Here is a 14,086-nt window from a genome sequence, read left to right on the forward strand (position 1 = left end):
GGAAGGGTGCTGCTGGTGGTGTGTGACCCCGAGGAAGGGTGCTGCTGGTGGGGGGTGACCCCGAGGGAAGGGTGCTGCTGGTGGTGTGTGACCCCGAGGAAGGGTGCTGCTGGTGGGATGACCCCGAGGAAGGGTGACATGCCCGTTTAAAAGTGGCGTGTCACAGTGGAAGCGGGTATGTTATTGATCGAATTCACATCTCAACCAACCTGCTTGTCTCTCTCGATTAGATAAAGCCAAGTCTATTTTAGATAAGTAAGGCAAGGAAATTTAATTACACGAACTTTTAAATCTCCACCAGCCAGCTTGTCTCTCTATTTTATAGATAAGTAGGGCAAGGAAATTTAATTGCATAAACTTTTAAATCTCAACCAACTAGCTTGTTTTTCTATTTTAGATGGATGAGTAGGACAAGGAGATTTAATTGCATAAACTTTTAAATCTCAGCCAACCAGCTTGTCTATTTTAGATTTGTCTATTTTAGACAAACAAGTAGGGCAAGGAGATTAAGTTGCAAGACCTTTACTGGGGGCTGAATTCTTCTACTCTCGGGGGGAAAAAAAAAAAAAACAAAAACAAAAAACCCAGAAAAAAGAATTTTAAAGTACCCCTGTCCTCAGGCGGCCGAAGGCGGCAGGGCAAACCCGGGCCGCGGCGAGGCCCATGCGCTGGCGGCGGGAGGCCGGAGCGCGCCCGGGGTGCCCGGGGAACACGACGCCGGCCGCCCCGCCCCGCCCCGCCCCGCCCCGCCCCGCCGGGCTCCTCCTGCCCGCGGCTGCGCGCTGCCGGGCGGCCGGGCTGCGCGGGCCTGGGCGGCCGATGCTGCGGGCCGGGCTGCTCCCCCGCGCCCTGCGCCGCCCCCGCGGCTGGGCGGGCGGCGGGCCCTGCTTGCGGGCCCTGCTGGGGCTGCCGCCGGGCCGGGGCTGGGCCGCGCCGGGGCCGGGCGCCCGGGGCCTGCGCTGGGCGGGTAAGCGGCCGGGCCGGGGTTCCCGCTGCCGGCCCCGAGCGCCAGGCCCCGCCGGGCCCGGTGCTGCGCGGCGCTCCCGCAGGCCCCGAGGTGCGGCCCGGGGCGAAGGGTGGCACCGAGGCGGTGGCCGGTGCGCGGGGGCGCCGTGCTGGAGGTGGAAATGCTCTGTCTTTTTTCAGGTAGATTCTACCAACATGCCACGACAGAGGCCTCCCAGGCCACCCTCGCCAGCGTGTCCCCTGTGTTTGCAGTGGTGAGTACGTGCGGGCGGCCCCGCGGAGCGCAGCTTGTGCAGGAGGATGGGCTCCGTCTGTCTTTTCTTGAAGCATCGTAAGAGCAGGCGGGCTCATCTCTCCGAGAACATCCCTAGTTCTAAGTTGCTGGTGTAAAGTACTCCGACTTGTGGAGCAGTTACGGTATACAGTGTTCATCACGATGTTTGTCTAAGATCCAGCATTTGCTGGAAGTTCTCTTGCCTTGTGAAGGCTGAGAAGGTCTCTCGTTAAGCTGGTCAAGGCTTGCTGATGCCTTTTAGAATTACTATTTTTGTGTCTTGGTAGCTGCAATTCTAAACAACGTAGGATTTGGGGAAAAACAAGCTCGCCATATGTTCCTTTTTAAAATGAGTTTGAAAGCCATTTGCAAGCTTGATTAACATTGTTAGTACATGCGAGGGAAGGTGAGGCCTCCTTGTTGAAAGCAAAGAGCAGTCACTCTGTATCAAGATGTACACACCTACATCCTTGTGGCTATGCAACCCCAGCTGCAACTCCACTGCAATGTATGCTTCGGTATGTTTAATTCACAGAAAGTTATTTTTAAAGCTGGTAATATGGAGTTAAGCTACATGGCTGATAAGCAAAACAGCAAACTTTCTGATTAAACCAGACATTGTAGTTTTGGGTTTTTTAAAAAAAAAAATTACTAGGAGATGCAAGTGTTAACTGATTAATCTGAATGACAAATGCTAAAAGAAGGAGGATTTATATGCCAGTTACTGGCTTATTAATAGCCTGTTAATGCAGTACTTGACATGAGCACGAGGCCTAACTACCTGATTTGTGGTACTTTTTAATATTTGTAAAATTTTCAAATTGTTCCAGAGGAAATAGAAAAATTTGTAATCCAGATTGTAAGATGTCCTGCTTTTCTTTTCTCCCTGGTCTCCAGTGATAGGATGCATGGGAATGGTTAAGAGCTGCACCAGGGCAGGTTTGCACTTGAAACGAGGAAGAATTTCATTACCAAGAGGGTGTTCAGACCCTGGCACAGGCTTCCCAGAGCAGTGGTCGATGCCCCGTGCTGGTCAGTGTTTGAGGCATTTGGACCGTGCCCTTAATAACGTGCTTTAGCTTTTGGTTAGCTCGGAAGTGGTCAGGCAGTTGGATTCGACCGTTGTTGTAGGTCCCTTCCAACTGAAATAATCTGGTCTGGTCTGTTCTAAGTCTGATCCTCTGTAAATCACCTCCTTCCCAGTGTTTACAAAGGACCATGGTCATGCAGATGGCACTGGTTTTCTTTGGTGTGTATACAAACACAGTGAAATATATGGCAATTTGGTGCAATGTTTTTCTTAACTGGGTTGAACTGTGAAGACAGGGCATGAAAAGTTGCTTTTTCTTTATAAGGTGTTTGTCATTTAACTTCCAGGCAAGTGCAAACAATTTTAAAGTTGTTGTTTTATAGTAGCTCTGTGAAAAAGTTACATTTGTTTCCATTCCTTTAGATGAAGCTTGACAAAGAGGGAAATGCTACCTATTCTGGTGAGTTTTCATTGTATGTTGGTTGGTTGGTTTGTTTGTCTTTCTTCCTTGTCCAATAAATAAGAGCCCAATTGGGAATCTGCATGGGGTAGAAAATGTGTTTGGGTTACTTCCCTGTGTTTGAGATGTTGCAACATTGTTTCTTTTAGCTGCCTTCTATTGGTCTTCATAGTATCTTTATTGTTACAATTTTTTGTATATTTTTAAGTAATGTTTTCAAAATAAGGTATACCATCTGTCACAGGACGGTCATTTTCACTTTTCCCTTTTTGACCAGCATGCTGCTTTCCCTGCTTTGTTTTTCTGTAGGATTACATGAGCTTTCTCAAATAAGTCACTCAGTTTCTTACATGAGATTCGTTGTCATGGCCAACTTTTTCACTTGTATCTAGAATTTTTCGCTTTCCACTCACTCAAGATACAGTCTTCTAAACTTTGTGAAAAAATAAATTACATTGAGGAATCAATGGGAGGAAGACTGTTTTAAAGGTAGCCTGGCTTTTGTTTTTTCTTTTGCGGGACTTATTAACACACTAAAATGGTATTTCAGAACATATATGCTTGTCTTCTAAATGTCTTCGTCTAAAAATATTTTTATGACAGAAAAGAAGAAAACAGAATTGTACCAGGAATTGGGTCTTCAGGCTCGAGATCTGAGGTTTCAACATGTAATGAGCATTGCAACTAGGAACAACAGGATCATCATGAGAATGGAGGTAATGGTTTCCCTATAGCTGAATCTGAACTTGAACTGTGCCTTACTGTTCTTGCAGTTGCATTTTCTTGCACAGTTCTTTTAATACCAGCTTTCTGTGACGTGCAGTCCAGCAGTAAATGTGTCTTTGGAGCTCTCCCTAGCAATCGGAGGTACAGGTTCACCAGCAGTACATATTAATGACTGTTGTCCTAGCTGAGCATTGGAGAAACATTGCAAAGATTGTTACAGAAGTGGAGGCTTACGACAAGCCTCTTCTCAGTCGTACCACCACTAACTAGCACAGTGCTGTGTCTGAACTGTGGGAGATCACTAGTTTGCAGTTAGCTTGAGATTCTGTTATTTTCCTGCTGGAAAAGACATTTGAAGAGTGGGTTTATAAAGGCCTAAATTATCAAATGCACTACAGGGATTACAAGAAGTCTTTATTGAGGTTTTTTTTTTCAGACTCCTATATGTACTGTCTTTTTCAGTTCTTGAAGGCTGTCATAACACCAGAGTTTCTTCTGATACTAGATTATCGTCATTTAAATCTGGAACACTGGCTCATCAATGAACTAGCAGCTCAGCTGGCTGGGGAAGGTCAACTAGTTACATATTCCCTGCCCTTTGAATTCCGAGCCATAGAAGCAATCCTGCAGTACCGGGTGAGCTATCTCATTTTTATTTAAGTTGTTTTGGAAGGTGTTGCTTCCTAGAACAGTATGATTTTATTCTCGCGTTAATATTTATACATACACATTTGTATATGTGTTCCTCACTTACTGTAGGAGCTCTTTTTTATTTTGCTTTTGTTGCTTTAGTATTTATGGGTTTGTGTGTGTGTTTCCATTCCTTTCCCAAGAAAGTGCTAATTGGATGCGATGGCTTCACCATCCTTTGGACAATTAAAAAACGGGTCAGGGTACCTTTCTAGAGACATGCTGTAGCTGAAATGGAAGTCACAGAAAAGCGCTGAGGATTTTGGCCTCTTGGGCAGCACTCGGTTGACAATTTCTAGCTATCCTTAAAAATACATGCTTGTTAATGGCAATATGACATTTCTAGTAGTATTTTAGCTTTATCAGCCTTGTTGGTGTGGTTGTTGCTGGGTTTCAGTTCAGTGCAAATTGCTTTTATAAGATACTGGGTTTTGCACTGGCTTTACCTTGTAAGTGATGTACGCATAGCAAGTATTTCCTGGGCGTTGGAAAGCCGGTTGTGTTAACTGCCTATTACTGTGAATTCTATGTTCAGAGACCAGAGTCAGTTGCCCAAGTCATTCTAAAGGGATTGCTTTAATTCTTATGAAGGATCATGTTGTTGTCTAGATCAGCAAACTGCAGGGGAGACTTAACACTTTGCAGCCTCAGATCGTTGAGACACTGGAAGCTCTAGTGGACCCCAAGCTTTTGTCTGTGGATAGGAGTAAACTACACATTCTCCTGCAAAATGGCAAGAGGTAAATAAGAGTAAGCCGTGAAGAGACTAGAAGATGACCATAGAAAATTATGTGCAATTAAATGTTAGAAAAATGGTACATAATGTTTATTTCCTAGATTGCTGTCATGCTGGGTTGTGCATCTTCTTTGTAAATTTAAAGATCAGTATATGAAATACCTAGTGATATGGGGAAAAACAGAAAAAGGGTAATCTATTCCAACTTGTCAGAAATACAGTTGAGCTTCTTTGGTAGCATCTGGCAGAATGAAATAATACCTAACAGAACAAAACAACATCACAAAAATGTTCCCCATAATGTAAAACAAGATTAGGCTTTGGATTTATGCTTTAAGATAACTAGTACTAGCACACTGTTACCTGGTGTGTTAGCCTCTCTGAATGACAGTGCAAACAGGCACTCACTACCCACTCACAGAGTGCTGGTTTTTCCTGACTTACGAATACAGCCAGAAAAAAACTTTTGAATCCTTTTTAGTGTGTGTCTGTAGCTCACTGATCCCCAGACAGGTCACTGCCGCTGCTCAGTGTGCGTGGCCCATAGAGGATTTTTTGAAGGAGCTTGTAGAACCCTGCAAGGAAGTCTTACCTGGCTGCTCCTGCTGGCGAGGGTGTTGGCTGGCAAACTCATTTAGAGATTACCTTTCTGCACTGGTGCCGGTGGGGATTACTTGATCTTTTGCCTGTTCTTTCTTCAGCTTGTCAGCACTGGAAACAGATCTTAAAGTTTTCAAAGAAACAATTCTGGAGATCTTAGATGAAGAAGAATTAATAGAAGAGCTCTGTCTGTCTAAATGGACTGATCCACAAGTATTGTATGTATACTTGAAACCACATACATTTTTAACAGTGTGCTTTGTTTAAGGAGAACTTGAACACTGTACTGGGTGTTCCCTGCCAAAAAGTGGAAAGAAAAAGGCTTCCTAATTTTTTAAAGCTCTAATGCTTGCTACTTCAGAAACCATTGTCTTTACCATGTTGGAGAGGGACTCCATTAGCAGTAGTCATATTATGCAGTTTCAAATAGTTCTTGGCATAACAGGACCGCTCATCTAGTATGTAATGGGATGGGAGCAGGATGGCATGAGGAGAAAAAGCAAATGTTATTTTTCAATGCAGACTAAATTCTGGGAGAATTTCCCTCAGTTTCACAAAAAAACCCGAAGAGGCACGTTTTAAAGCTTGTCTTGAATAGGTCAGACACCATACTTCTGTTGTTAGACGTGTTATGAACACCTTACTTCTAGCTTTTTCTTGCCAGCAGAACCTGAAAGAAAGACGCCCTGGAGTGATCTTGTTGTGCACCTGAAAAGCAGCATTTCAGGAAAAAATATACATGCAGAAATAGTCCTATTGCACTCTCTCAAGTTCTGGTGAAAAGACAGCACACAACAGCAGCAGCACCAGTTGGTTTAACAAAAACTGAAAATCAAAAAGATAATGTATATCGGATCCCATCCCAGCATATTTGGGCTGAATTATATTTAAATCTTGGGTATACAGACATGTTTTATGTTTAAGCATATTAACAGAAGCTACATTTCAGGGTGCTTTGCTAAGCTGCTGGTTAATACTTTTGCCTAACGTTGAATGTGGCTAGGAATACTGTTCACACAGTAGTATGGGTTTGAAAACAGGAGATAGTTTCTTGCCCTGCAGAGCTTAGTCTAAACGTGCAGCAGAAACTCAGCATTCCAGAAGTGGGATGCGGTTTGCTTTTTGGATGCCTCTGCAGGAGCAGTATCAGGAGGGCTCTGAATTCCAGGCTGCTCCTGATGCAGCAGCTGGTCGGTCTTTGTCCTGGTTTTGCTCACAGCCTTCCTTCGGACTTAATACAAACTGCTGGCAAGTCTCTTGCCTCATAGTAGGCAATGTGTAGGAAACATCTAGGAAGGACCAAAGTCACCTTGTACTCTCATGCCAGTAGACACCTGAAGTCGTCTCTTCTTTCAGACACTGTTGCACAAGGGTAGGAGAGGTGGTGGGAGCTTTTGTAGAGTGGTAGAGCCACACTGCGGGTCGCAGTGAGGCAGTCCGTGCAGGAGGAAATGCCAGCTACAACAGCACGTTTGCAGGCAGGCTTGCAGTGTGTGGGCAGCTCTCTTGGCTCCGGGACTGATACAGGTGCTGTGTGGTATTTGATGGACTGGAGAAGCCTGAGAAGGTGTGGAGAGTCCCAGTTAGGTGTATAGGTGCCATCAGAGATCATCTGCAGCAGGAATGGTGGGCTGAGCCCAGGGCAGGATGACGCAGGCATCGTGCCTGTGTGTGGAGGGATGGCAGATTGTTGAAGGCTCATGAGACAGCCGGAGGCTAGTTAAGGAAAGCAGCTTGGGTGGCAGTTATTTCCAAGTCCCTGTGCCTCTTGTTTCCCTTTGTATATCCATAGGGGAGCTGATGTAAAACGAAGTAAGACCTTGAGCTGAATCTGTAATAGAGTAGATAGTGCTCTAAGGCTTTCAGGTCTGCAACTCCTCTCACCTGCGTGCAGTAAAAGCCTCAGGGTCTGAAGGGCTTTAAAATCAGCCTAGCTAACTCTGTTTCTGGTCCGTAAGAGAAAGAAACTAGGGGCTCTGTTAAAGGTCCTCAGGGAGCATATGTCAGTTGATTTTTAAGATGTATCACTTACTGTCTTGGAAAACCATTTCAGAGAGATTCCTGGTCAGCAATGCCAGGAGGAGATACTTCGGTCCCTCTAGAGAAATAAGGTCACACTACAAGAGAAAAATTTATGTAGAATCTTCCTGGCTTTGCTGCTAGTTTGAAAGCTCTTGTGAATCTCGGGTGCCTCAGCTTTCATCTGCACAGTGAACACTGCCAGAAACGTGCACACATGCTCCAGAGAAGGCTGCTGCACCAGCAGCTGGACCAGGAAGCAAGATGAAAGTTCCTCAGAAAAATTTCACTTAGGAGAGCAGCATCTTCCATTTGATGTTCACTCTTCAGCTCCTTCATGCTCCCAAAACATTTCGCAGTAATTACTGTGTATAGCTGACACACCTTACAACTAAACTATTCTCATAAACATGTAAAACATCTCCTTCACTGTGTAGTTGTTTGTGTGCTGACTTTTGGTTATGTTTTATCCTTGGAGGTTTTGCTTGCAGTATTACCAGCTTCCACCACTTGAGGGCACCGAGAAATTAAGCATCTTCTTTCAAAACTGTTAGCCCTTTATAGTAACTTAATAATAATATAAACTTTGTAAGTAATATAAGATTTATATAACTTTATAACTTCTAATATCTGAAGAAGTAACATTTGTGGTGGTGTGCATGCCTTGAGCACAGCAAATGCTAACTGCTGTACTCAAAATAATTGAGTGCCTGTGCTGATCAGCTGATAGATATAAAAATGCCTTTTATTTTAAGCTGTTGGTATTGATGGAAGTTCCTCACTGAAAAGACTGGATTTTGAGATCTGACAACACTGTTGTTGGCTGTTCCCTGCAACTCCTATGTGCCTTGTCTTAATACATCAGTAATACACTTGTATACAACATGTAGCTAACCAGAAAAATATAAATTGTTGCTCACAGTGAGGAGAGTACATCTGGGATTGACCATGCAGAGGAAATGGAGCTGCTGCTGGAGAACTATTACAGACAAGCAGAAGATCTTGCAAATGAAGCTCGTGAACTCAGAGTTCTGATTGACGACTCAGAAAGCATAATCTTTATCAACTTGGACAGGTTAGCTGCCCTCTCTGTTGGACTGCCTGAGCAGAATTCAGTGCTGCCTAGTCTTTCTCAAATCTGCCTGCAAGGAAAGTTAGGGAATTCCGTCTTTGTGAGGGTTTGAATGGACTTGCAGTAACAGCACGAGAAGCTGCGTTGTGCTTTTCGTATCAGTGAACTTGACAGAGCAAAGCAACAAGACACCCTAATCGGTGTGTGGAAAACCCTCCTAGCTAGGCATCAGCTTTCCCTAGCAGGAGAAATCGGGCGTCTCGTAGATCCTTCTGGGGAGCTGTTCACTAAAGGGCATGTCTGCAGATTTAGGGGCAAAATAAAGTTCTGCTCAGGAGAGTTTAGTCCTAGGTCAGCAAAACTGAATTATTGAAGAGTCTGGCTAGGCTGCTCAGGTGTTCAGTACAAGTTGCGTTACCACTCTGTGGAGTAACTTTGTAGTGAGTATTTTCTCTCTCTGTATGTTACAGTTTTCACTACTGGTCAGCTTTCTTACTTAAAAATGATTGTAGCTTGCATTTGCAAGCACGTGCCACTCACTCTCTTTGAGGTCAGTGTTTAATAATCCTTCTCCTCTTTACTGGGGAGTTAACTGTAGAAGCAATTGGTGGATGCTGCACCAGGAAACCACAAAAATCCTTTTGGCGTAGACTTAAATATGGAATTCTCTAAAACTGGGTCAAGTTTATGGTCTGCAGCATTTACCGGCCACATCTTTGCAAGTATATTTGTTTGCAAGGAACAGAATATTTTTGTTGTGAATACAAACATAGAAATTCCAGGCAGTTAGTGGCGAGAGAACACAAATTTCTGTGAACATTTACTGTTACTCTGTGTATATACACCTCTGAGAAGTTGAGCGATGCTGGAAAATCTGATGATGATTAAGCAGAACCTGCTGCCTTAGAGGTATCCTGATGCGGCAATTTCAGAACAATAGTCTCTTTGTACTGTTGTTTCATGAGCTTTGTGCCTGGGTTGCCTAATGCCAGCGTGGCTTCCTCTCGCTGTTTGGTGTTGGTGTATGCTGTATGGAAGCTGAGAACTGAGGCAGCAAATGAATTTTTGGGTTCCCCTTAAAGATGTTTCTCCTTTCTTTAGCCACCGTAATGTGATGATGAGACTGAACTTGCAGCTGACTATGGGGACTTTCTCTCTCTCTCTTTTTGGACTCATAGGAGTTGCATTTGGTATGAACTTGGAGTCATCTCTCGAAGAGGTAAGGAATGAGTGCTGCTTTTATTAGTGACATTAAACATGGGCCCTGCTCCTGTAGTGCTTTTTATATTCAATATTTCATTTTTTTCTATAGGTAAAGCTCCAGATTTACATAATTTAGTCCACTGATTCATGTGTTCAAACAGTCGCTGCACAGTATTGCAGCCTTTTTTTCTATGTAATGTCCACAGAAAAGAAATGGAAAGACAGATTTATGGTTGTATAAGGACTGATTTAAAGCATTATTAAGGTTTCTTTAATGATCATCTGTTCTTCCGGAAGGACTAGCTCTGTCTGCCAGATACAAGGGTCTCTGGCAAGCAGCCGGGGCATTTCCAGCACACCAGAGGGAATACTCTACTGTCAGTTACATGTTTATACCTAGACTGGGGGGTACAAATTTACACTTGCACGTGCTATCTTTAAAACAAAAAACCCAAAGGAAAGCAAACACTTCTTCCTTTCCAAATCCATTAAACAGAAGAGCTGAATTTTCAAGCTTCCTGATGAAGCAAGGAAAATGGCATGGGACAGTAAGAGAATCTAAATAAAATGCTTTGCTGTGAAACAGCCCTTTTCCCAAGGTGGGGCCTGGCTGTTGATGGTAGAGGGTTTACCACTTCATCCCGTAAAGGAGGAGAACGCTGCTGGGGGGTGAGAGATTATCTTTGGGTAATCACTTTTCTGAAGATAGAGTTGCCTGACTAATGGGAAGGTTCTGTTGGTAGGACCCCAGAATATTTTGGCTGGTGACAGGGATTATATTTCTGGGAAGCGGTCTGATATGGCGACGTTTGCTTTCCTTCCTTGGGCGGCATCTGGAACCTCCGCTACCTCCTCACGTACGTATGGCTGCCTGGGGTTTCTGCTTCAGGCTCGGCACGTATGGTCCGTTTCTAAAGCGGGAATCATGCCGTTGTAGAGGGGTGGGCACGGAGCATGGGGGAATTCAGCTCAGTCCTAGCTGGATTGAATGAAGTGGGAATCCCCAGCACTGGCAGAGAGACACCTGAGCCAGTTGGCCAGAAGCGAAGCTGCAGGCTGTTCCTGGGACGTGCTGCATTTACTTTCACCTGGCAGCCCAGGGAAGCTGAGGCCAACGGTAGAAGCAGCCCTCATTCGCCTCGGCCGCCGCAGCAAGGAACATAACTTCTGCTGCTCTCCTCCCACCCACGCGCTAACGCTGGATCTGTAGTCCCCATCTTGTAAAGAGAAGGTAGGGAGAAAAGGACGCTGAGGACAGGTGCTAGCTGTAACATCTCTGGAGGGTGCTGCCATGGCTGTGATTCCTGGCTCCCAATCCAGGGTTAGTACTGGCTCTTCCCATGCCCACCAGCTGTCTTTGCCCCTGGCGCTGATGGCAGCGCAGCACCCTGTTGCACCAAGCTGTGCAAAGATTTCCAAGGAGACCGTTTTCAGATGACATGATTTTGAATGGGTCGCTTTCCCTGCTGACGACCTCCTGCCACAGCCTGTGGGACCGTGTTGTATTAGCTCTGTTGTGCACTCTGCGATTTGTAACAGGAAAGTATCAGTGGATTCAAAAGTTAAGTTGCTACAAGTGAGGAAAGAAAGGCAGCCCCAGATAAACTCCGCTGCTTCCTCCCTTGCCCCTACCGGGCAGGCGCAGCCATTTGTCGGGGACTGCTGGCTATGGCTACAGCTACCTGGATTATCCTCTGGTGTCGTTCGAAACCAGCTCCAGCACGTACTGACTCTGGCTTGGAGAAATGTACTGAAAGGGATGAGGGAAGGAGAAGCCAGGGAGAGTGTTCTGAAAATCAAGAGGAGAAAAATCAGGGTTTGGGCCTCTGTGAAGCTTTATTTCCTTCTGCTGCATATAGACCAGCTTCTGGTGTAATCACAGGGTGTTTTGTATCTTGCCTAGGTTCCTGCAGTTCTGAAAAAAACCCAGTCAGCAGCTGGAAGAGTGGAGATAAAGAGCAACCTTAAAGCAGAAACATTTGGCCTGAGCAGAAGCACATTAACAAACCAGTAGGAACAGCAGGACTGAAGAGACTTTTACTGTTACACAGTGTTACTGTTACTGGTCACCTCTTGCACTTGTTCTTCCTTACTGAAAACTGCAAGAATTTCTAAACTTGCTAATTTAATACATATTTTGTGCCAAAACCTATGGTGAGATGTTAATGCTCACGCACGAAAGCCAAGAAACACAAGGGAAAACAGTGACGTGCTTTTCACAGCCGTCTCGCCTCTACCCCACTAATTTTCTGTATCACATACATGTACTTATTTTTTGGGCATTCTCACTGTAAGTGTTGCTGTCTAATACTTCTTCACCTAATGGCCTTTCTTAAAGAGAACAGTATTTCCAGCTTCAAAGATGACAACAGTCAGCAGTCATCAATAATTCTGGTTCTGAGCTGAAGGTTTAGGAAGCTGACTTAAAATGTCAAAGAAAAATCCACCCAAAAAGTGGCGCTTTTTTAATGCCCTATGTTATCGCAGAGAACACATTTTCCAAAGCGAAAAGCAAATCTGCATCTCTTGAAGCACTGCCTCGCAGTTGGCAGTAACCAGAAATAATAGTTTCCTTTATTTTGAGTGAGCAATAACAGGCTTGGAAGTGTAGCTACTTAGCTTGGGTATTCCTTAATGATTAATTTAGGCCCAAAACATATCTAGTTTTAGTAACGGAGCACATTGATTAAGTGTTGGGTGGCAAACACAAGTGTGCATCGTCAATGTGCACTGATAGAGCTAGCTGCAATTTAAGGACTGGTAATAACAGACTGGTTTGGGGGTTTCTCTTAGGCTGGGCCCTGCTTGCTCTTTCTCTCCGACAAGACACAGCACGGACTAGCCTGCGCCATAGTAAGTAGCCGCGTTAGTAAAGGGTGTGGAAGCCTGGTGTCCTGTGATGGGCTGAAAGGAGGAGTAAAAGTCTTGTGCCCACAGTTTGTGTTTTTTCTTGGGACTTCTCTCTGAACTCCTGAGGGTGTTCAGAGAAACTGAAACCTGCCTGAAACTCTGGCAGGTTTCCCTCTGTCTGTTGAGGGAGCGTGAAATCCTCCTACGTCAGGTCTCAAACTGTCTTGCTTCTTGTTTGGGGTTTTTTTTCACCTCTCTGTACCATACAGTGAGTAGCTCCTTAGGTGCCACCAGATAAATCACTGTCCTGGCAGGGGTTGAAAAGACAGTATCTGTAGCTGTGAACTTTTTTACTCGGGACTAACGAGTCAAAAATGGAAATAAAAAGGTATGTAAATTAAAATTATGCAGGCCTGTGATCTTAGTCTGATTTAAATTGGTTGTACGCATTTACTTTCAAACAGTTGTTCTTGCGCTCTATGTGATTTCAACTGTAGATGTAAAAGACATGTGAAGGTGAGAAAATTACTGGGGTTTGTCGTGTTTTTGAATTTTTTAGCTGTATTTTTTGGCAGCCTTTTTGCCGGCATGTAGAGATGTAAAAAACCCTCTAAACTGAGCAATCCAGTGGAAAAAAACAATGGCTCCTGTAGGTGGGCTGGTAAACCCAGGAGAACCCAGTGTGTGGAGCGATACGGGTGCGGATGGTTTAATCAAGTTGTTGTTGCATTAGGCCAGTACTGAAACACACTGCTGAAGCCTTTGGGAAGCTTTCACGTCAGCTTCCCGAGCCCTGTCTTGTGCGGAGAGGCGTCTGTGAGCGGTACTGACTCCTTTTCCTGTACGTGACTGACTGAAAGCACAATAAAAGCACAGAGACACACATCTTTTATAGGACCGCCTTTCTCTCTACTGCTGTGCAATGTTCAATGGTTTTCTTACAATCCAAGTAACCAAAATGTGTCCATGTGCCATAAAATTAATCTGAGATAATGCACAGAAAAAAACCCAAAGCCAGCAGAGGCTGTGTGTTGAGAGCAAAGCTGCTACAGAACGTACTGGTTTCATCAGTTTTCATTGAAAACCTCTGCTTTGTCCCTGTAACCACACATTGCTTGTTTTGCCTCACACCGCACCTCATGGATCTGTAAGGTAACTGTACTCCTAGTTCCATCAAGTCAATTCTTTCATAAAGTTCAGATTTTAACCCTGGTTGGTTTTTTTTTTCAACCAAAATAGATGTCAGAACACATTATATAGCAAGCTAATAGTCACCTCGGTCTGTTTTCTTTTTATAATTCAACCAACATCTCTGAGAGAGAGAATTCCTAAGAAGGTAAGTTGAGGTGTGTCATTGTGGAATCTGACTGTTACAAATCAGTGGAATAGCGTGGAATTCTGTTATTAAAGATAATAGTGATTTGTGAAGGAGGCAAGAGAGAATACATACATGTATGTGC

General features: G+C 44.4%; 1 protein-coding gene across 2 annotated transcripts; it reads left to right on the forward strand.

Annotated features, from left to right (window-relative positions):
• Positions 1-804: 804 nt before the first annotated feature.
• MRS2 (magnesium transporter MRS2) lies at positions 805-13,032 on the forward strand. 2 transcript variants are annotated; one of them, XM_055800959.1, is made up of 11 exons: positions 805-967; positions 1,147-1,220; positions 2,694-2,730; positions 3,334-3,446; positions 3,919-4,092; positions 4,756-4,886; positions 5,584-5,700; positions 8,424-8,576; positions 9,675-9,792; positions 10,520-10,633; positions 11,680-13,032. In XM_055800959.1, exons 1-11 carry the CDS (start codon positions 820-822, stop codon positions 11,788-11,790), a joined length of 1,290 nt encoding a protein of 429 aa, XP_055656934.1. In that variant the 5' UTR covers positions 805-819; the 3' UTR covers positions 11,791-13,032. The 2 variants fall into 2 exon arrangements, with proteins under 2 accessions (XP_055656934.1, XP_055656935.1); XM_055800960.1 differs by having other exon boundaries at positions 9,752-9,792.
• The last annotated feature ends 1,054 nt before the right edge of the window (positions 13,033-14,086 follow it).

Source organism: Falco peregrinus, chromosome 3 (assembly GCF_023634155.1).
Source record: "Falco peregrinus isolate bFalPer1 chromosome 3, bFalPer1.pri, whole genome shotgun sequence".
NCBI classification, from domain to species: Eukaryota; Metazoa; Chordata; class Aves; order Falconiformes; family Falconidae; genus Falco; species Falco peregrinus.